General features: G+C 37.0%; 1 protein-coding gene across 1 annotated transcript; it reads left to right on the top strand.

The window, feature by feature from the left end:
* Positions 1-4665: 4665 nt before the first annotated feature.
* CD226 (CD226 molecule) lies at positions 4666-24146 on the top strand (the record flags this gene model as incomplete). Its single annotated transcript, XM_084204943.1, is given in 11 exon segments — positions 4666-4836; positions 8536-8571; positions 8574-8713; positions 8715-8771; positions 8773-8827; position 8830; positions 23031-23117; positions 23120-23133; positions 23137-23277; positions 23281-23369; positions 23936-24146. Coding segments are annotated over 11 exon segments (1002 nt in total).
* Between the last annotated feature and the right edge of the window lie 333 nt (positions 24147-24479).

Genomic DNA, 24479 nt, shown 5'->3' with positions numbered 1-24479 from the left:
TGTAATGTGTTGCAGGGGATAAGGCAGGAGTTTATGGCACAATTATGTTACTTCTACTGAAACAAATGATTGCAGCAGATATTCCTTGGCTCCGTTTATTCACAGTTGACTGTGATACCTTTCTTGTAAAAGCTCTACTGTTTTGTTTGGCTTTGTCTAAACAAATGAAGTTCTGCAAAGCAACAACATGCATAAGAAATATCTGTTTTGAATTTTAGTAGGAAATGGAATTTTACTTGAGGAATGCTATTTAGCAGTGTTTTGGGGGTGGAAAGGTAAAGAAAAGCCCAAACTAAAGCCAAAAATATCCAGTTTTATTCATTACAATAGAACAGATTTTTTATTTCTTTAGATTTTGGTTCTTTTTTTAATTTCATTGTAAATGCAAAGATTTAGTAGGATATAGTTGTTTTTACACGCTTTCTGTGTCATTCTTAAACCCTTTCCAAAGTTTAGACTGGGTAGCATTTGGTTCATGATTAATTCAGAAGTTTCCTAGCAAATGATTTTTGTTTTCTGTTTTTAATATCTCTAAGCAGGACAGTTTTAGGAGAAAAGTTCACTTGTTTGTTTTGAAGACTGCCTTTTTCAAGGGGCAGTTGTTTGAGTGGTTGGCTTTGTACCTCTTCCAACATTTAAATCCAGTCCAAGATCAAAAAGTGGAAAAGAAAGAAGTGGCCATGCATTCTGCCAGGGCATTTATCTGGAAACCAGGATATTTGTGTTTGGCATTTGGTGTTTGGGGTGGTCTTATTTGCTTTCCTTTTCCCTTTATGTGTGTGTTTGTGTGTGTAGAGGGGAGATTTTAGATAGCACTGTCTGCTTGAGTTGATCTTGTAGGGGAGATGGGCACTATCAGAAAATGATTAACTGTCACTTTGCTGTTTACCCAGCTTTTTCCCAGTTAAGGTCCACAAAAAGGGCTTAAGAAAAAGCAGATGCATGAGATAGCTTTGCTAGAAAGGTAACTTGTCAGGTCCTGGATGCATCAACAAAAAAGGGTTAAGAATGCCAAATAGGAAAGATGCATTGTTTGCTCTCTTTAACTTTCTGGCTCAATTTTGAAGGCCATTTAAAAACTCATAAGCTTCTTTGCCTTATAAAAGTTAGAGGTCTTGGAGAACTTTCTGGGCTGACAACATCCTATAATTAAGGATAGCCTCAACCTTAAGTGAACCGCCTCTGCAGGAAGTTTTCACATTCAGGCTGTGTTTGAGGGCATTGTTTAGGAAACAGCTCTGTAAGCCTCTGCCAGAAAGAGAAAAAAATCCAGCAACGTTCATTTCCTTAAGCAGACCTTTAACAGGGTTTTTTAGCAGCATGATGGACATAGAAAGAAGAGTTGAACTAGGAAAAGAATAATTCAGGAAAAATAATAGATGTACAAGGATGGCTGTACTCTGAAACAGAAAGTTCCTTTTCCTGTACCAAAACCAGATTTTTGTGAGAACCTTGAAGCCTTTCTGCTTTGATTTTTCTTTCATTAAAATTAAACTTTCATGTCTCTGCAAAAAACATCACTTCTTGCAAACTAATAAAATGAGAGATTTCAGCAGGAATACAAAAATTCAAGTGAAAGAAATAAACATAGTCAACTATGCAGAATTAGTACATTAAATACTTTGAGACCCAAATGTACTTTACTTTATTTTGTGAATTAGATTTTTTCATGTTTTTCAAAGGCTTTCTTTCATGTTATTACTGGATAGAAATTCTTAGACTACTTGTCAACAGATTTTGAATAAAAATCCAGTACTATCTTCCTATTGCAAAAATATAAGAGTTCATAAAATGTTTCTTAGGAAATTTCTGCTACATTATTGACCTAATCAGTAGCAAACTTTTACAGTCAAGATCACTGAAGAGAAGAGGCTTAGACTGAAGGAAAAAGTGTTGTGATAATTTTTAACATGAAACAATCATGTAAATAGAAATAGAAACAAAATAAATTAAGTGGATATTTTATTTGGTTGGTTTGTTGGGGTTTTCTCTCTCTTTTCTAAGTAGGCTTTGTTAATTGTCTTCACAAGTATCTTCATTTTTCCCTCCTATTTTTCATTTTTGTTTTATATAAATGCAGAGGAATAATCTGAATGGCTGCTTTAGAGGTTTCCCCTTCACACTCAGACACATGAACTTCCCTCAAGTTTGACAAGTCCTCACAGGCAGACACTGCAGTCATGAACATATCAAAAGAATGTTACTTACACATGGAATTTGAAAGCTTCACCAACTTTCTTATCTCTGACCAACACACCTTTCATTCAAGAATTGGTAGCAGTAGTGCTTCATGGCGTTCAAAAATTGCTCAGCTGTGATGCTTCTTCCTCTGCTCAAATCAGAGGTTTATACCATTGGTACATCTCACCACAGCCATCTGTCACTAAATGCATCTTTTACAGGTTCAGATGGCACCCATTGCACATGTATAATCTCCCTGGAAAAGCTGTAAAAATGCTCTTCTCTTAGTGCCCTCTAACCTTGACATCACAGTGTCACAGCTTAACCTCATCCCAGAGCTCATCCCCACACAGCCACTTGCTCACTCCCCAGCCAACGGGATCAGGGAGAGAACTGGAAGGGTAGAAAAGCTAGAAAACCCATGGATTGAGATTAGAGAGTTTAACAGGAAAAGCAACAGATGTGTGTGTGAGTGGAAGAAGTCCATTCCCCCTTCCCACAGCAGGCATGCTCAGCCATCTCCAGGTGCAGTGGGTCTGGCTGAGGTGGAGGCAGTTCTCCCATAGCTGCACTCACAGTGACTCTGATGGTGTCTGACCCACCGAAGCACCCCCTCTGAACAGATCTTTGGGGATACCTGGAACTGGAAGCCACCTGCTGTGACAGGAGCTAGAGATGACAGAAAGGTGCTGCTGTTGTCCCAGCGCTACCTCAGACCCAGGGGGAGGTGCGCTGGTGAGCATTTGCACCTGAATTGCTCACCTCTCTTGTACACTTTTGTTATTAATATTGTTACTGCTGCTGTTTGTTTTCTTATCTCATTGCTGGTTCCAGGAAACTGTTCTTATCTCAGCCTGTGATCTTTACCTCTTGTGCCTCCAATTCTCCTCTCCAGCCCAATGCAGGGGAGGCGGGGAGGAGAACACTAAATTGGAGAATACATTCCTAAACCGAAACACTGACCCATTGAGGTATTCAGTGTTATGTCAGGATGAATAGCCAAAAATATTAGTAATTTTCCAGTTCCAAAAATGCAGGAGCATCAACATTTATTTAAGATTCCTGAATTCATATCCTCTTGCAAATGTTTTTGGTTTTTTTTTTTTTTTGGTTGAAACATATTATCATAAAACTATGGTTTATATAACATTGCCTCTTGCAGGCCAGTGTGTTTAGGAATAAAAAAATTATTGAGAATTTGAGCATGTAGATTCCATTTTCTTTATTTTCTACATTTGGAAAAGTCTTTAAGATTCGATTTTTTCCCTCTCTGAATCATCTTTATCAAGATATCCCCAAAATGTATCCATATTTAATTTACAAATATTTTCTTTCTCTTTGTAGGAATGTTTAATGTCCATTTAACTTCTCCTTTGAGATGAAAGAATACATACTGAAGAATCCTATCCCTAATGTTTTTGAATAAGGCATGCCTATAGATTAATCCTGTTTGGGGTGTTTGATTGTTCAATTAAATTAGATGCAGAATAGGAAAAGGCAAATTGAATTCTTGTGCCTTTATCCATCTGTACCATTCAGCCATCTCACTTAAAGGAACAGAGAATGGAGCACGGAAAAAGATTTTTCTTGATGGCGGACCCTCATCCACAGAATTTTTGCTTGTCACTGAATTTTTGCTCTGGATTAGTTAACCTGGCTTCTACAGGGTCAGAGCTAAACTACAGGGGTGCTCACAGCAGGTGTGAAATTGCTAAATCCTCCCTCTTCCCAGCCCACTCTCTTCATTACCTTCACTGAAAAGTCATTGCAACTAAAGAGCCTTTTTGTCCTGGCCTTTTTCCAGTTGCTCATATTTGCTGGTAAAGGGATGGTGGCTGGGGTGGTTTGTTCCCTTTCTGAGTGTCTCCTACTTCACTGCACTGCCACACTCAAGGCCCTTCTTTCTGGTGGTAACAGCCTTCTGCAAGAATATTCACCACTCTTTCTCCCTTATTGCTACAGGCCTATCTGTTAAATCTTAAATACTAATGAATCATTAAAAAGGGTATTAACATATTTGCTGGCCCTATATGTGTGTCTTATTCTTCACAGTTTTATAGCAATTTCTATTAAAAACCTCATTACAGAGATTATTGTGACATGCTTTGAAACAGCAGCATTCATTACATATTATCTATGTATTGGAATTTGGAAAATTAATGCACCAGGAAATGAAATGACTCACCCAGGGTCTCTGAAGATGTATGTTCAACTCATGATTAAGATCCAAGCTGTAGATCTGCATTGTGTTTGCTGCACAATCTTTTTTTGCTGTTTCTGTTTTTTTCTTTAAACCATATCAGTTTTACATTTGGCTGGAAAATTCCACTGTGCTGCTTGTGTTGTCAAACGATAATTGGCATTTGGCCAATTACTTTAGTTAAATGTGGCTTGTTTGTGAGCATTCCTTCCCTCTGCTTGGGGGTTCAAAACATGGAGAGAAAATGGGATAACTGGGACAGAAGAGCCAGGCTGTGGGGAAGGATGGGTGGAGAAATGGAGAGTCAGAGACCAAAGAACTGCTCAGGTGATGGATTGACTGTGAGATGTGCTGCTGCTGCTGCTGCTGCGAGTCTTGTATCCACAAATGGTCAGTGTGACACAGATTTTCCAGCCTTTCAGTTTGAGTGGGATAGGGAGAAAAGAGGGTTAGAGGTAAGGGGGGAATGAAGAGAGGCTGTGAGGGAGCTGCACATTGGGTTTTTCCTCACATCACCTGCTCTGGTGTGTCACTGCCCAGGTGGGTAGTGTGGAGGTGGCAGATATTTATTTTCACAGGCTACATCTTCTGAACAAATATGATGTTTTATGTGTCTGCTTCCAAATTGTGTGAGTGGAGTCAACTCCCACAGCACCTACGGCTTTCTGATTTGTGTCTTGCAGACATGTTGCCCTTGTCTCTCCAGGGGACTTGTACTGTTGTCCAGAGGGACTTCAATTGCAGCCTTGAGGGGGCAGACCCAGCAATGCCCTGGTTCAGGGTATTTTTTTAGCAGGTATGATGAGGGATCCTTCCTTGGGGCCAGCTGCCCAAGAATTCTTGACATTTGTAGTAATTTTGTCTGTTGTAGAGCAAACAAATGTCCTTAGACATCAACATATCGTCAATACTTAGTCATCATAAGGAGTTAGAAATTTATTTCTTAACTTCTGTTTTCCTTTCAATGCCAGATGGAGAGAAATGAACAAGAAATTCAGAGCAATAAAATTGCAATTTTCTATATAGACAGATAAGTGAAGAATAATTTTCATTTAAGGGAATATGTCTTCATTTTGGAGATGTCCTGAATATATCTTAGCTTTGGTTTGAGAAAACAGATGTGTGGAAAAAAATCATCTGTAATAATAATCGTAAAGAAATTAACATATGCTTATATTTTTCATTCCACTTTAGCTTTTGTGGAACACCACTCATCTGTAAACTACTATATGCACATGTATTATTGCATAAAGAATAATATTTCAGGTTAGAGATCCGCTTTTTTTTTTTTTTTTGCCTCTTCTGCAACTGCAGTGTGAGAACTGCCAGCCAGAAGGTTGAAGATTTAAATGTGGGATCCATATAGTTCCAATGTAGCAGATTTAAAGGCTGTAATGCCACAGAACATCCAGGAATCTGACCAATTTGACTCATAAATCCTTTCAAATACAAAATCTGCTGTATAGTGTCTGAAGCTTCCCATTTCCTGCTTTTCTTATCAGTAATGCTTCTCTGTTTCCTGAGACAAACTAAATGTGAGTTAATCTTTTCATCTGTTTGAAAAGATAACTTTGTCATGCAAATAAATGAGGCCCAGTCTCCAATTCAATTCTCTTCCATTTAGATTTTTATACTGAGCACCAGAGGGACTACTGACTATCTAGGTATACCTTGTGAATCCAGATTTTGGATTGTCCTTGACAATTTCATTAGCTCAATTAAAATGTAAGTAATTAATACTCTTAGGAAATAGGAAGCTGCTTAGAAAAATTGTGTCCTGTCGTAAGACTTTCTTAATCCTCAAAGCCTGCACTCCTGTGAAGTTCCAGTACTTGAGGAAATTCCCAAAATATTGAAGTAACTGTGATAAAAACAATACACAAATAAATAAACAAAGTCAGTAAAATAATTTGGAAAACTAAGCTCAGGCTTTTAACAAAATATTTAGCATAAAATATTTCTCTGTAATCTAGGAATTTTTTCAATTTGTAACATATCTGGTGAATCTGTGACTGTGGTGAGGCACAGGAGTAGTCCTCCCTGAAAAATTGTGGATGTCCCATCCCTGTAAACATTCAAAGACAGGTTGGATGGGGCTCTGAGCAACATGGTCTAGTGGCAGGTATCCCTGCCCATGGCAGGTGGGTCAGAACCAGATGTTCTCAAGGTCCCTTCCAGACCAAACCATTGTATGACTCTGTGATTCTATGGTTCTATGAATTCAAAGAATACCACTTCCTCATAAAACAAAATCCCAATCCTGTTTAGAGGAATACAGGATCTGCAGCAATTTCACTTACCTACAACAGTGAACATGATTTCCCACGCAGGGAAAAATAGAAAATCACTTGCAAAAGCAAATAAAATCACAAGAAAATAAAAAGGAAAAAAAAAAGTCAAGATTTATTGACATCTCCCACTGAAACTCAGATTTCTTCCCCACAGAGTTGCTCTCTGTAAGAAGAAAATTTTAAAAATACTTGAAATTTCTGTGAAAATTGTTGCAGATAACTGGACGACAAGAATCATGTCAGCTTAAGAGATTGAAAAGAGTAATCTTTTAAAGCTTTTTCTAAATTTTGACAACAAGACACATTATTAATAATATATTTATATAAGTATGTTAGCTTTTGTTTCTAAAAGTAAGTAAATTCAGGTAGTAAAGATTTTTGAGTTAAAAAGTTGCATAGATGATATTTCCTTATTCATCATTTGGTGGATTCTGTTTGTTGGTAAGGTGAAGTAGAAATAAGTGTAACTGTAACAATGAACAATGTGGAATTACAGTGGCAAAATGGAGTCATTGGAAAATTGAAAATCGTAGAATCATGTAGGTTGGAAAAGAACTGTATGTTATATCATCCTAAAAGATGCCTAGTTTTGTACAGATAAATATATGCACATTCTGATTTCCAGTCAGGTTGCTACATAGTGGAAGATGTTTTAAGCAGCTGTGATGATGAGTCCTTCTCTAGCTTGTGCAGGCTATTATTCACCTGAAATATTAATGTCTGTTGTCAGCTTTTGTTCAAATTACACTTATTTATTCATTAGAGAATTTTAATGGGTTGATTCAAGCCTAGTTTTGACTTCAAATTAGTCATATTATTCCAATTTCAAGCAGCTCCATAAAAATGTGGTTTGCCAAAGTGCAAAAATACTTGCAGTTGTCCCAGGAAAAATCCATTAAAAATGTAAGAGTGAGGCTTGTTTTGACAAATTTCAACATGAGTCATGAATACTCAGGATTCTTACACCTTTGAACATGAATTTTCAAGCTGCATAATTTTGATCCCAAAATAATATCTCATGACATATTATCACAAATAAATCCTCCGACCTTAAGATGTTGCTTTTTATAACCAGTCACCAATTTATGACCTATAGAAACTGTCTTATCTTCTCTTTAGATTATTTTAATCCCTGAATAATAGATAAGTGTTGAACTGCGGTGTCTGAAAAAAACCAGTCCATTTTGGATACATAGCATGGAAAATTTCTGTTTTCTTCTGGTGATAAACTCTGAAGATCCCTGCTTCATCAGTTATAGTATCCATGCATCTTGCAATAGATTCATTGGTAATGAAAACTTTATTCTGAGATTGATTTTGGTGGGAATTTAGACAATTTCTGATGCAGCTGCACTGAGGCCTCCAACTTGGTGTTTCTCAGAATGTGAAAGTAAAAAGCACATGGTGTTTTTCAGATTCCAAAAGTGAAAATATCCTGTTAGGGGGTACTAGATATGCAGAGATTGAATAAAATCATGTCACACTGTAGTCACTGGTTCCATGGTCTTTGAAAGGGACTACACAGTTCTTTTTATTATTGGCCTGCAGCTTTGTGGAAGTACGGTTGCTTTCTTATTCCTAGTTAGCATCTTTGGTTTTTTATCATATCATAAGAGATATAATCAAAATTCACTACTGGGGCTTGGATAAATTTTAACAGTATTCACAAAATAAAAGTAATAATAATTTGTAGGCTTGGGGTTTTTTCAGCAACTTTTTTTGCAGTGTTTGGCTTGTAGTGCTATCAAAGTTTTTTCTAGGTTTCTCTATGAATTTAATTTTCAGTTATGTTAATACTGAAACTGAATTTCTGTGTGTGCTTTAGCCAACATGGAAGCATAGTTTGCAGATTCATCTGCAAAGCTTACTGAGAAAGTGAAAATGCAGTGCATATATCCAAAAAAAAAAAAAAAAGAACTGTCATAATCCAGACATCCTGGATGAAACTTAATGTAGCTCTTAGAGAAAATACAGCTGTCTTGAATCCAATCTATAGCATACATACCAAAGACAAATACAATAGAAGAATTTATTTTGAAAATAATGCTCTTCATCAAGAGCACTTTGGAAGATGATGGTCTCTGTTATAACCAACATTTTCTCCATTGTAACTAACCCAGATGGAATTTTGAGAAAGGTAATAGAAATTACTCAGGTCGTAAAATATCTGATTTAAAAAAAAAATTCAGATATATGCAAGACAGAAATCTGTGCCAATTCAGGGAGCATCTGGTGCTGCAACTTTTTCTTTAAGAGAAATTTTTTTAAAGAATGGAAAAGGGAAGAAGGAGAGAAAAAGATTAGCTATGCCCATGTACTTTCTGTGTATCTGTCCATGTACTTTCCAAAAACCCTGTAATTACCTAACCACTCATCCCATTCCTTTCCCTTTCAGTCCTATGACTAAGAAGAGAAAGAAGTCTTTTCTAGTAATTTTCCATGCATGCCTAATCAACATGGGTCAACTGAAAACCAGAAACTTAGAAGAATCATTATGTACATACGACAGAATAGCCTTCAAAAGATAAGCAGTTGGTCTTATTGTTTTGTTGATTTGTTAGTCATAATGTAGAAAAATTATAATCCTCTTTCCCATTCCCCCAAGTGAAAATAGATGCCCTTCAACATTTGATTGTATTTCCCAGCTAGAAATAAAAGATCAAAAGGAAATTTCAGTTCCTAGCATTTGACAGACAGGCAAAACAGATCTCCTATTTGGTTCAATCCCACCTGACTTCTGACAGTGCAAAGCCCTTCTACACAATGGGTCCATTTTCTATATAATTCTGGAAGTTAGATGCAGTAGAGATGTGGAAGTTCTTGTAGCCTGTTTTCTGGCCAAGGCAGCACTGATACCAGCTGTTTGTTCCTGGATGTCTCTGCTAGAGCTAATCTGAAATGGTGCAAGAAACAAAGAAACAGTGCAGTCACCTTCATGAGGAATGATCTTCTTCTGTCCAGCACCTCCATTAGGCAATCACCTTACAGATTTGAGTGCCCTCTAAGCCACACAAAAAGTGGATTTGATACCAGAGGTAAGTTTTTTGGAAATGATTCTGTAGGGTTCAGTATTCTCGGCATGTGGGATTTCTCTCTTGGTTTGAGCACACTAAAAATGAAACCTTAATCAACAGCAAACCCCTCATGTTTCAAGTATGTCTATTTAAATCAAATACAAAGGTAGACAATAATTTTGAATAGAAATTAATCCTTTTCCATTTAAAGAATCAAGATTTCTGAGAACAATCTGGTTCAGCTCCTGGTAGATATGTATAAACATGATCTGATTTGAGGAAAATGAAGTGTATTGCCAGTAAAGATAAATATTACAACTTTAATCTACACTGCAAATTAAATGTTATTAAAACCAAACTCTAGAGAATGTATTTTATTTATGAAGCAGTCATAGTAGAACTGTTTTCAGTCAGGCTTTATCTTACTTTACCAGAACCTTTGTCGGTACAAAGTATTTTAACTCCTGGACATGTTGCTGAGACTAAATAAACAGTAAAATTCACATCCATGTAGACAGTATTTTAGCTTGCTGCTGACACCAGATACATGTTTTTTCTTGTCTTCCAAATTGTAAAATCAGGACATTGATGTTCATCTTTAAAGTGGTTTTTTTTCTGCACCAGGGTAAGACTATTGAGAAAGCTGAATGTTAGTCTCATATTTTACTGTATATGAATCTTGTTGTAAAAGATTCACATAAAAAATAATTGGGGTCCTGGTATATTAAGTGCTTTCTAAGGTATCTTTTTTTCATAGAATAAAGAAATCTGGCCAACATACAGGAATGATCATTTTGTAGGTAATTAAACTTTTTTTCCAATTTTAGTGTGGGGTATTTTTTGTTTGGATTTATAAGTTATTGATTCTCAATAGACATTACTTTTCTAAAAGCGATAATTTATCTACAGTCCCCCAGACAAATAAACAACTCACTGCAAAATCCATTTCTTCTTCTTCAGTTAATCAACAAAAATTTAATAGACTAATTTCTTTTTCTTGTGATTTGCATGGTGTCTAATGCATTGTAGTTCATGCTTTTAGTTTTAAATATGGATTGGCTGAGCTAAAGTTGTGAAGCGTGTGCCAGTAAAAGCATGCAACTTTGTGGACACATATATTCAAAATGAAACTTAAGCTTGCTCTGTGAATTGGCTCTGTGAAGTTAAGTAGGTATTATTAAAGTTTTTGTGTCAATCAAAACTGAAGCCTGGTTTATAATTTAAATCATGCCACCAAGGCATTGAAAATTTTTAGGATTTATTCATAATAACCTCTTACTGTTGGACACAGGGACATTCCTGCACCAGCTTAAGCAGGTAACTATGCCATTGAGGAATCTGCAGTGCATACTTCAATGAAAGCTGACAGGAGACTATAGATGTAGAATATATGATGGGATTCCAAAATTTCCATTGAAAGGAAATAGCAGAAATAAATGGAAATAATGCCATATGGCATTATGCTCATGATGGAGATTTCTTAACTAGACTAAATGTGAAATGTTCTTCACATGTCAATCATATCTACTGGTATTTACATAAATTTGAATAAAGTATCTTGGGTTAACTTTTACTGTCTTGCAAAACAACGAATGTTTCTGCACTCAATCGGTTCCAAGTTGCTCTAATGCTTCATTCCCGGTAATCAACAGAAGTCATGAGTCTGATTCTGCTTTCCCATGTGCTTTGTATAATTTTTAAAAATTTGAATACAAAGTGAGTAAATTTAGTGTGATTCTGATCTGCATAGTTTGAATCCTTGAGTGCTGACCCTTAATGAGTAAAGATTTCAAAGAGTATCTAATGGTGACAGCAGTGCCACTAGATCTAGAAACTCACATGGTAACAAAACCCTGACACTACGAGATGAAGATGTTCAAAAAGGTTGGGGATCATGGCTTGCTTTTCAAAACAAAAACAGAAAGAGAAGAAAGAAATCAGGTATTTGAAAAACATTAAGCATGTTTTTCTTGTTATTTTGACAATATCTCTTTTCCTTTAGACTAAAGGTGTCCTTATAAAAAGAATGTCCGTGGTGGTTGCACTCTTCCATGCGGGGTAAAGATGTATTGAATGAATAAGAGACCACAACATATTTATAGTGTCTGAGGTGTCAAAATAATACTGGAGAAAATCTATTTAGGACTCTTCTTGTGGCTCAGTCCCTGGTCACAGAACAGCAATTCACCCCACCATGGTCTGGGTGGGGTGAACCCAGCTCTTTTTCAATCAAGGACAAAACTGAGGAAAAAAAAGAAAAGTGATGGCTGAACTGGCATAAGGACCTGAGATCCTAGGAGACACAGGAGACTATAACTTTCATTACAGAGATCATCTCTTGGTGTTCTGTCTTCCTTGTTGGTAGATGGAAGACCCTAGAATTGTTGATAAATCCCCACTTATATAAATTTTTTTGATGCAATCATTCTAGTGATAGATTTTTTTTTTTTTTCACTAGATGTGGTCTTAACTTAGTCCTGGAGATTTATCAGAATATATAATAAAAATCTTAGACATATATTGTTCCTTTTGCCATGAATTTTGGCTGAAGCTTTCCTATGGCATTTGTGAAATAGGTGAGAGAGAACTCTTGCAGACTGCACAATATTATCCATGCTTTCTTTATGCCCAGTGACTGAAGCAGTTACTGAAACAGACTGACAGAAAAGAAAAAATATTCAGGATATTATATCAGAAACTTGACAGGTTATGTAGCTACAGGATATTCTTACATGTGGATAGAGTGCTGAAATCCTGCACCATAATTACGAAGAACTTGAGAGTTCGTGCTGCCTCTTTTACACATGAATGTATGGGGAAAGAACACTTAGTTATCCCACAGGAAGATACTTGCCAGCTGGGTGAATCTGAGGCTTCTTTTTTTTTCCTCTTTGCAGAGTGAGCATATATCCAACAGTTTTCAGAAGTGAATTCAAGGGACTTTTTTTTCATCCTCAATGTTCCCACATTTTATGAGTCACAAATCCTCCTGCACTAAGCAGACAAAACACTTACTTTCAGAGAAAAATTCTTTACATATTTTCTAAGATACACTGATTATGTAAGAATAGTCAGTATCTTTTTTTCCATCATTCTTAATGAACAGTTTAAAAGTCATCTGTAGTTTCTTAGGTACAATGGGTAGGGATGTATGTCTGAAGACTGATTTCAAGTTCAGTGTGAGGAGCAGAGATTGAAGTCATTATTACTAGAAGAAGTATTACAATTGAAGACGTCACACAGGAATTGTGTGAAGAGATCATTAAAGAGATGTTAATTCATGCACTTGCTGACTGGAAGAAAAGGTATTTGAAGCTGCAGATGTTGAAACTTTATGTTTTTTTTTAATTTCAAATGGAAGAGAGCAGTGCACTGGGACAGTCCATTGGACAGGGCTGCATGGAGGTGCATCTTATGCTTTTCATACCCAGGTGACCACATTAAACAACAAGTGACATTTCACCAGTTGCCAGCCATGTATCTAACAGCAGCAAAGCAGCAGCAGGAATTCCTGCAATCCTTCTTTTTTTTGTTTTAAACTATCAAATTTTGCAAAGAAATGTGTGTGAGACAAGATATGAAAAAAGATATGTCCGCAATCTTTGGAACGTGAAAAGGAAACATTGAATGACTTTAATTTACAAAAGTGTTGGAAGAAGTATTGGGAAGATTCCTTTTCTTTATATGATGTGCACTTTCTTTTTCTGGTTTATCTGGTATTTGATTACCTTTGGCCACTTGAGGTATGGATAAATTTATTTACTTTATCCTCTTCCAGACCTGTCTTTAGTCCTTTGGTTCTTTTCTGCTCTGTTAAAGCCATCAGTACAAAAGTTACTCATCTGTGATGGTTTTTTTAAAAGTATGAATAAAGTATCAATTTACAGGAAAAGAGTTTAAGGAATTATTCTGGCCAGGAAATTCAGGTTTTGTCATGTTATCTACATATCTGCCTTAAAGTTCTTAGTCTCTTGTTTTTCAGCTCTAATTGACTCCATAGAGCATTATAATGAGGGTGCATAAACAGAAAAACTAAGATGTCAGCAGACAAATTTTGGGTTAAAAATATGATTTCCATTAATATCTGTTCATCTAGAACTTAAGAATTCTCAAACCTGAAGTGTATTCCTGTCTTGTTCCCAATCTGGCAAAATAAATTAGTGATAATTTACATGCAAAATGTCTTCCAGGTCCAGGGCTCCGTTGAACTTGACAGATATATTTTAAGCTTCCTGTACAGACACTACGCACAACTTTCTTCCTCTTGCTCTCTCATATCTGTGATGATACATCGTGTACCATCACTGCTTGGTTAGAACTTTCTATTGTCATTGCCCATAATGATAATCTTACCCTTTTCTGCCTTGCCCTTATTGAAAGCATGAAGATTTTCTTTGTCAGCTGCTGTTCAGCGCAATAATTTTCCCATTTCCAGACCACAGTATTAATGCCTCCTACACAACCACAAACTATCCTCTGACTCATGCTGCGTTGAGAAGTAGTGGCTCATCTGGCTTCATGTGCTTCACACATCCTTCCAAAACCTCTTGGCCTTATTAATAGTTAGCTCTCTAGGCTGCATTGCTTCAAAATGCAGTAGGCACTGAAAAAAGTTTTAAAGTTTTCATTGAAATGTAATTAGAATGTTGATTATTTCAAATTTAACAGAAGCAGAAATGATTGAACAATTTGCAAAGAGCTTTGTTATGCAGAACTCAATCAGCTAAGATTGGATCAGAAATCTTAAAATGGATGATCAGCAACTTTACAATGCAAATTTGACTTAAAATACCCATAAACTGATATTGATCTACTATGCACCATGCTTTGCTACACATCTAGATAGAAATTTGAAAGTCTTTAGTAGTGAAAAATTATATGATACATCAACTAATTAAAAACTGGCCTTTATGGCAGAACAGTGTGGTATGTTTATTTACATTAAAAACAAATGAAGTTATAATTACCTGGAATAATTTTGTCCCGTGTTTGTATATTTGCCTTTACAGAACTGTTAATTTTAACAGGAATTTCTATATATTTGGAAAACTCTGTTTATTTTCTCAGGAATTGCATTTTGCTTAGGTGTTAATATAGTGTTAGTTTGACTGTAAAATTTCCGTGCTATGCTCTGAGTGGAATGGGAAAAAATTATTTAGATGTAGTGGCTTTTATAACCACAATGTGAATTACTCAGACTTGCATAATTCCTTAGGGCTTTTTGTTGGTTTTGGGGGACTGGGGGATGGGGTCTTCTTTTTATTTTTTCCCCTTCTTTATTGGGAGTTGTCTGGTTTGGGGTTTTGTTTTTTTTAATTTGTGGGTGAATTGTTGTTTCTGTCAATCAGTGAAAATGGACCATGTTCTCAGGGGATATGTTTTGCTAGGAACTCAGAATAAGAATGGAAGTTCATTAATAGAGTATTTAAATGCCAGATGTACCATGAAGTACTCCAAATTTTTAAATAGAGTGATCAACCTCTTCTGTGATAGCAGAGACAGAGCTTTTCTATTCTTGGCTAGTGTGATGATATCCATGCCACTCAGCACTTACTTCTATATTAATGCTCTTCTGCCTGCCAAAAGCAGCACGTTGCATAGCTTTTTTTCAAGTCCCTATTCACCTGAAATAACTTGCTTTCTATTTATCTCTGTCTCAATTTAGAATGTGATTCATAGGTCTACAGTGAAAAATTATCAGACTTTTAAAGCACATGGAAGCAAGAACTAATCTTGAGGGACCTTCATTCTTTGGCTCTTGGATGCTGAGCTCCCCAGAGCCAGAATTATCTCTGTATCTTACACGGTGTCAGCCGCATTGTCAGCACCTAATTAGAAAGCAAGAAGACAGAGACAAGTGAAGATGCCTTTTTCACACTTCTGCTGTGATTATTGACCTGTTAAATGCTGCTTTTCCTACTTTTTATCTTTTATGATGAACTAAAGACTGGATCTCCCTTCACTATAAAACGCTAAAAGGAAAGAAACCAAGCCAGCTCTGTTGGGAGCACAAGAGATAGCTCCTCTTCCTTTCCGAAGGAAAACTTAGATCAAAAGCAGTTGTAGAATTGTGGAAAACTCAGGCTGGAAGAGACATTCCAAATTCATTTCATCCATCTCTGCCTTCTGAGGCAGGAGAAGCATATCCTTAATGTGTCTGAGAAATTCCCACATTGGAAATGCATGCATAAAACTCTTGTGAGGTCATACTAGCATGTGACCAGCCTTACAAGGAGATTTTTTCCTGTTATAACTAACCTAGATATCTCTTGGTTAATAATGATTTAATTAATTGTTGTTCTCTGAAAAAAAAAGAGAAAGTGTCATGTCACCAACCTTCATCCTTCATTTTTTTTGCCCAGAAGTTGTGGATGTCACATCTCTGGAAATGTTCAATGCCAGGCTGGAAGGAGCTCTGAGCAACTCGGTTCAGTGGAATTTGTCTCTACCCACTGCAAGGGGGTTGAAATTTAACCATTTTTAAGTTCCTTTCCTACCCAAGACATTTATGATTCTATGCTTCTGTGATACCTCTGCACTAAGCAAACACAGTTCTTTCAGCTTTTCTTCTCAGTTCATGATTCTAAATTTAATCGGCTCTTGTTCTCATCTGAATTTTCTCCCATTTGTCTAAAACCTTATTAAAATAAGATAAATAGTATGAAGTCATGCTCCGTGTAAGGTCTTGCCACTTCTAAAGGAAGCAGAGAAATGCTTTCTTTGTCTTGTAGGTAAGTCTCTGTTGACATACCTGAAAAAATTTGTGTTTTGGAAACAGACAACATGATAACATTTTCAATATTATTTCTCTAGCAGTCAGAGCATCCAGACCCTTTTATTAATCTCTGGGGAGGTTTTTTTTTTACCTTTTTCCCCCATTTTCTTCTTTTTAATTCTTAACCTTTCAAACATTCCGTTGTTACTACGAGTAATGATGCTGTTAGGTACTCTTGGTTACTTTGTTGGCATTGGAATGTGCTGTGTTAAGGAAAAAGTTGTAACATTCAGTACCCATGAGGACTGCTGCGCTTTTACCAAAGTAAGACAAGATTAGAAGGCGAGTTTTATATGTTCCATACGAGCACTGCTGTGATGAACATGTGTCAGATGGCTGCTACGGCTGTTACCTGACCTTTATCTCTTTTGGGATACTTTGGAGACGACCCTCACATTCCCTCTGTTCCTCTGCTGACACATCCTGCTGTCTGGGGAGATTTGCTGCTGCCAGGGTAGACCTCAGGGTGCTGCAGTGACACCTGCTGCTTTTTCACATGGGCACAAAAGATCAGTCCAGGAGAGATCTGGAGCACATCAGGCACAATTACATGGTGCCAGAGGGGGAGAACAAGGACGTAGGCAGCTTAGGTGGCATCTTCTTCTTGATTCTGCTGAGGAAGGGAGAAGTCCTGGGAAGAGAAGGACAAGTCCAGGGGCCAGGACTGAGTTTCATGGCTACTGTCAAGAACAAGTTGCTTTTTATCACATGGGCTCTTTTATTGATCAAGGAATGCTAGAAAGAGACAGGACCCACCTGAGGACAGAGGAGAAAAGCATCCTTGACAACAGACTGGTGAGGGGAGCTTCAATAGGAAAGCAAGATGACAACCCACATGCGAGCAAGGGAGTGGGTTGGGCTGACAAGTGAAAGGTGTGCAATTATATGGGCAGAAAAACACCTTGAAAACAAGAAAACACGGTACAAGGGTGCCCATTCCAATTATGCCTACAGAAGCAGGGGAATGCTAAGGGAACACAAGTGGAATCTAATGGGTTAATTTATTTTTTTTTTTCAGGGCAAGTATTCTGCTACCTCTGTAAGCCAAAAATACTTCATCTTCTCAGCTACTCTTCATAATTTAATGCTACTGCAGCCACCACTTGGAAATTCAATTTAAATAAAGTATGGTATTATCTCTACTATCCAGCATAACTGCTGTGACACCCAGTAGTTAAATCCAGATCCAAGAATTCTGTAACTTTGTTTTTTGTTTCCCATATAGTAAATGTGATGGATGAAATTTTGAGATAATGCAATTTGGAAATCATCATAGGATGGAATTGCATGGGAAAATAGAAAGTCTACAGTGACAGCTTTAAAGTATTCACAATTAAGGAGATAGTTTTGTCTAGGACAGATGGAATAATATTTTATTTGGGGAAATACAAGATAACTTATTGAATTAACACAGGCAGACAAAAAGCAGAGGATAAAAGGAATTAAAGATTCAGATATTTAAACTTCCAAATACTCTAAAGGAAATCACTAACAGGTGAATGCTATTTAATGTCTGAAATGTTCCTATCTGCAAAAGCTTCTGCAGCTGCATATATTTCTGATGCTGAACCTTTCTTTCAGCTGGCCTTTAAGACAGGAATAGAGTTTATAAGTCAATAAGGACAAAAAGAAATGTGAATATATTGTGAATACTGACGATGTATTGATTTTTTTCTGTTTTCCTACCAGGTACCAAGCTGCATAGCAAACTTATTATGAAACAAATTAGGTATTTCTTTCTTCACCAGTGTCCTGAGTGCAGTGTCCTGTGTTAACTCCTGTCTGCTCCTCTAACTCCTGTTGCTAGTAAAGTTCTCTTCATCCTGAACCAATGAAATTCCTGGATGGGATGAAAGTCTGGAAATCTGACCTCTCAGATCTTCAAGACCTTCTGCATGTAAATCTTGTCATAGTGCTCTGTATGATTTTAACAGATGATTTCTTCTCCAGCAACCAAATTCTCCTTGCTGGAAGTTCATAACTGTGTATACCTGAAGAGAGAATGATTTTCTCATTCTTATTAGAACTGTACTCTTTCTCCCTCCCTCTCTTTGACTTCTCCCTTTTCTTGCACTCTGGGCCACTAAAGTTCAGCTGACAACAGGAAAAAAATCAATAAAAATGGAATATATACAAACAACTGCAGTTGGCAGGTGAATTACAATTGTGTGCTCAATGCTTAGTGTATAATGCAGAATTAATAATTTGTACACAAAGAGTCACCAAATTTTTCACAATATAATTTAATATGTATTTAAAGGGATGTTTTAAGGATATAGGATTATAAATACTTTCATTTCAACTTTCATGATCAGAACAGCTGCAGTTACGTAAAATGCATTCTTCAAACACTACAGTACTGCTAGTTTCTAGTCTAATTGTAGAACTGGTGTCAGTAACTCATTAAAACTGAAAAAAATCGTTTCTAAAAACCTGTGATTTTAGAAACTTAACGAAATCATGTAGTATGTGCTAATACAGTTGGAAGACATCAGTTTAGGACCTAAATATAATGCCTTATTTAGTCTATTCAGGAGGGGTGAAAGGGTCACTCAAAATATTTTCTCTTCTGAAAATTGATTTACTTGGTGAAAAGAAGAGCCCCAGAGAAATTTTTCTTCCTAAAATTTTAAGCCTCCTTTTCGAGTGCAATTATTTTCTTTTGTCACTGCTCATGACAAGCAGATGAAGAAAACTGTGTGTGTGGAGCTCTAGCAAACCGAGTGGAACCTGGGAACCTCTCTCTGCTGTAGAGCTGAGATTGCTTTGCAGTTTTGAAAAGTTTGCTTAGGTCATTAGTTATTTCTGATAGAGAGCATTGCTTTTTAAGAGAAGGAAAGAATTTCTGAAGAAACAGTATCAACTAACCATTGGAGGCCAAAACAACAACAACAACAAAAACCAAACTGAAATAAATCCAAAACCCCAAACCAAACAAAAATGAGGTGGACATGAAAAAATTGAGAAAGTCTGAAAATCTCTACCAATGAATGGGGACCAGACTTTCACATAAGAGTTATTTTGACTTCTAAGTGCTTGTAGCAAGGGCAGGAGGGGATGGGGAGAAATTATACCATTATTTTATTATTCCTTCAGAAGATTTTCTCAACTTCAAATATTTCCCTGCCGCAGAATTTCAGTTCAGTTGCTTGATTTTTTTAAATCTCGGAGAGCTCCTTAACACTCTTCTATGCCTCTATATTCCTGATATTTGCTTTCCAAAAAAAACATTGAAAGATAATATATTTTGAAAATATGAAATGTTGCATTTTTTTCTCCTTTAAATACCCAATATCAGATAGGCATAGGTACAACTGCAAAATATGATGAGATAACATGCTGCCAAAAGAGGCTGGTGGAGGATAACAAGCATATGAGCTCTTCCTTCCTAAGGAGAGGCCTCTGGACCTATCCTGAATACTGTCACCTCCTCCTACTTTCTGTTCAGGAAGGAGGATGATGTGACCATGGGCAGAGCAGACAGCAATGGCAGTGTCTGGCATGAGCAGCAGAAGGGCAGAGTCTATTTTTATCCGATGCAACAATGAACTTTTATTGAACATTTCAGAACAGCTCACACGTGGCGTGTCACCCGGATCTGTGCGTGGCAGGGGTGAAGGGCTGTGGGTGTGCTTCTTTCCCAGAGAAGGGTTTGTGGGAGCGGGAGGTTTTCATCCCACACGTACCAGGCTGAAAGCAAAGAAACTCTGTTTAGAAAGGTGCTAAATAAAGTAAGTGACTGAACAGAGGAGAAAGAGGATGAAAGGACTATGCTGATGCTGCTGTCAAAATAAAATGGGACAATTGCTTAAAACAAAAGCCTGGAATGCTGTAGCGTACTTAGAGGATTTAATTAGAACTACGTAGGCCTGATTTGCCATTGTTTGTGCCTTATATAATCATATAAATTGTTCAAGGTACCATATTATAATAAGGGGAGATATTAACATTATTCATCAAGAGAGAAAATACATTAATGTTGCTGCACACTTTCAAATTTGCAAATTTGCAAATATGCAAATATGCAAATATGCAAATATGCAAATATGCAAATATGTAAACAAATAAAGAAATTTAAAAAATGTTATGATGTCTGTGTTTGGAAATGGCCATGATAGAATGTAAAGCAGCAAAGACTCTCCAAACTGCTTCTATTTTAATTTGGCTGCATGTACCTTGTTCTCATTAGGAACATAATATTTCTTATTTGTATATGTGCAAATTATACCGTTATATCAAGATTTCTACATGGAAAATCTTCACTGAATTCGCAAGGCAACCTTAGCTTTGTAATGTACCTGTTATAGTATATTGCAATGTTGTAATATTATATACTATCAAGCAACTGGGATATATTTTTTGGCAAATATAACATGGGATAATTTTAACAGAGAATAAATTTTAAGACAGAAGGGATTTTCATCTGTCTGGTGGAAATGTTTTATCTCTTTGTTCCCAGTTGACCATATGTGCAATGTACAATTTTCTAGGAAATATATGGCAAAGCAGCAGGGAAGAAGGCTGGTTGTTATAAGGTCCTATCATTAGGGTCAGGGGGAAATGCTCTGGAAGGTGGCAGGCAGCATCATCATACACAAAATTCCCTATTAAGCATGTTTACATAGGAGAAACACCTGGAGTTCAGGGTGACCCTCTAATGAAACAATTAGGACAGCAAGGATGCCCCCAGGAGAAGATGGGGAGATGTCAGCTCTCCTGAGGTGAATGTGGGTAGCAGTAAGGCTTGCTCTCCTGGTGGAAAACCAGAGCAAAGACTGCACAATGAAAGGCAAGACTTCTTTGGCAAGAATATGTGGTTTATTGTAAAGCAGGCTGTTGCTGAAGTTAGTGGTCTGAGGAAAGGATCTGACCTTTAAGAATACAGTGTTCCAGGGAGAGGATGGGTTTTGATCCCTTTTTCATTTACCCCTCTTCCCTAGCAAATCTCAATGAATCTGCTGATCTGTATCTGCAAGGTATTAAAAAAAATTTACCTGATTTAATGTAGTGAATTTTGGGGGACTGCACTTTAAGGAACCTATTTTGTAAGTGTAGAGTCCCATCATAGCAGTCATTCAGTCTAATTTGAATAATACTCAGACTTCCATGACTAAATTTTTGCTGGAATTTGCATGATAACTTAAATGTTTATCCAGCCTTTGCAGTCAACTTCAGTAATAGAAATTTAGCTGTCTTTGACAAGCTGTGTAAAGAGTTAATCAGCTTCACTGTGCTACACCTTCTGTTTGGTTTAGTGAATTTATCTCTCTTCTGTCCTTGGCTGTCATTAACTTTCAGTCTCCTTGATTGCAGTCTACATGGATCTTCAAGTTCTTTATTAATTATTTTAGGTAAACTCATTAGACAGTGTTCCTTTTGTCTTTCCACATTTCAACATTTTAATCATATTTCAGGTCTCCAAAGGCAGAGGGAATGTAATTTTTCTGTGCTGTATTCCATTGATAAAAAATTGCAGGCTAGACTTTTTCACTCCCTGTTTCACAGAGACTGAGAGGCTCTCTGAAGTTACAGATTCCCACAATGGAGTCTCCATCCTGTCAACATGAATCACTTTTTCCTAGGTAGCCTACTTACCTTCCAGTTGTTGCCACAGAGAGAGACAAACACATTAAAATTATATTGTAGTGACTTTTTACTTAAAAACATCTAATTAAAAAAAATATTATTGAAGAACTTGAAAGATTGATCCTTTTATAGTGTAAGAAAAACAGTGTGATCATTAATCTTTTCCAACATTAAAGTCTTCAGCAAAGTGACAGCACTCATCCTAGCTTATGGGATGCAGGCATTACAAAGCTGACTTTAGAAATCAAGTGGCTCTGAATGTCAGAGAAATTGACAATCTTTCTATTGCAGACTTTTAAACATTTATTTTCTTAAGTAGAAAAGAGTACATTATATTAACAAAGACAATAACTCAAAGGGATTTCAGTCAAAATTATTTAAGATATATCTATGGTTTCTAAGTGGTTGAAGTCTTGAATTTGTCTGGAAGTCTTCTTTCATACCACAGACAGAGAGACCATACAGATTTTTCCCAAGTAGAGTATATGAATTGATAAGATTTTTTTTTTAAATTTAGGTGGTGTGAATTTTGTGAATGGGAGAATTGCAGCTCTTAGGCTGGAATGTCTTTTAACATAATTTACTAAAGATGTCCTGAGGGTCACATCAAACCATTTTCTTAATATAACTAGCGTGAAAGAAGAACAAGATTATGCCAAGTTTAATTAGATTGGCCCCATAATTTATGCTGCTGAATATTTGCTGAAACTGTTAACAGAACATTCATGTACTCAAAGTTTACAGAAACAGCCTTCTTGCAACGTCATCATGGACTCAGAGTTCCATAAAGACTGTTTTGTCTAAACACGTGCAAAAGTAAAGTCATAGGTAGGTATAAATTATATTTTTCAGCATTTCAAATTATTTCAGTATCGTTCTGCTGAAAGTCAATTTCATTAACATTTGCTGTGCTGGAATTGTGGGTACTAAACTTCCCCTGAATTAATTATAAGCAGATTTTTGCTGGGCTTTGTGTTTTTCAGCAGATGCTTTTGAAGTATCTGAGAAACAAAATAATCCCATGTTTACCAAGCCAGGAGGAAATGTTGCTTTTACTTGCCCTGATAAAATCGAGATTCAGTGCAGTGAGCGATGTGGGAAAGGATTAAAGCAGATTGGGTAGATATTGTCATTCTGTGCAACTCGTCAGGAAAGCAAAGCTTTGGTTTAGATTTCAAAGAATGTACACCAGTGGTTTGCTCTGATCAGGAAAAATCCAGGATTGTCTTTTAAAACATTACAGCCTCTGACTTTGCGATGTACTTCCATGTAGCTGCTGGGAGAAACAAAAACTATATGATGAATTTTACTGTGGCTGGTAAGTAAAGGAGAAAATGGTAAATGTTTTCAAAATAGGAGGCATTAGCACTTTTATACGAATAAAATAACTCATCAGTAACAAGTGAGGATTTATTTAAATACCACATTCCAATTAGCAGCATGTAAAAGATAGCAAAGTTAACAATAAATCTTATTTTCTCAAAAATACGCTGGGTTTAAGCTTGTCTGATCTCATTGCAGGACTTCAGACCTGTTTGTGAGAAACTGGTTTGAAATTAACAATCACAAAATAGAATAATGGACTGGAAAAAACCTCCAGGAGCATCAAGCTCAAACTTTGACTGGGCCCTATCGTGCGAACTAAATAATTCCTGTTGTTTCTTGAACACTTCCAGGGACAGTGGCTTCATTGCCTGCCTGGGCAGACTGTTCCAATGTCTGACCACCTTTTGCTGATGTCCTACCAGAACGTCCCCTGGTGAAGCTTCAGGGGGTCACTTGTCCTGTCACGGGATGCCTGGGGAAAGAGACCAACCCCCTCCTGGCTACAGCCTTTTCAGGTGCAAGTACAGAGAATAAGGTCTCCTCTGATCCTTCTTTTCTCCAGGCTAAACAACCCCAGTTCCTTCAGCGGCTCCTCATATGCCCTACAAGAAGGAGATGCTTTGGAAGGGGAGCCAGGGTTTGCAGGAAGAGCCTTTACCAAAGAAGGCTCAATGACAATTCCCCACCATCACATTGTACTGCAGGGCCTTGGGGATGAGACCTGTCCTCCAACAACAGCAAAGAGCACACTCACAGTCGTATTTGTCACATAGAAATCTGCAACTGGGCTCCACCTTTATCAGGTAAGGGATTTCCTCATGGAGAGCTGAGAAGCTCTCTAGGTTTTGCTGTTGCTATTGTCACAGCTTGCTTATAATGGTACCTACATGCCCCAACACATAGACACTTGAAATTTCTCAAACTGTGGGTTTAATTCCACCTTTACTTCTATTTTTTGTTACGGCCATTCCCGCCCCCCTCCACCAAAAAAAAAAAAAAAAGTAGACTTGGTTTTGCTTCTTTTCTGGAGAATATATTTTGAAGATCTAATCCTTGCACCACCCCAGACCTTCTTCCCTTCTTCTATTGCAGCATTCAGTCCAGCT

Source organism: Fringilla coelebs (assembly GCF_963513975.1).
Source record: "Fringilla coelebs genome assembly, chromosome: 1".
In the NCBI taxonomy this organism is placed as follows: domain Eukaryota; kingdom Metazoa; phylum Chordata; class Aves; order Passeriformes; family Fringillidae; genus Fringilla; species Fringilla coelebs.
Note: the sequence above shows the minus strand (reverse complement) of the source record. Positions and strands in the feature narration are given on the sequence as shown.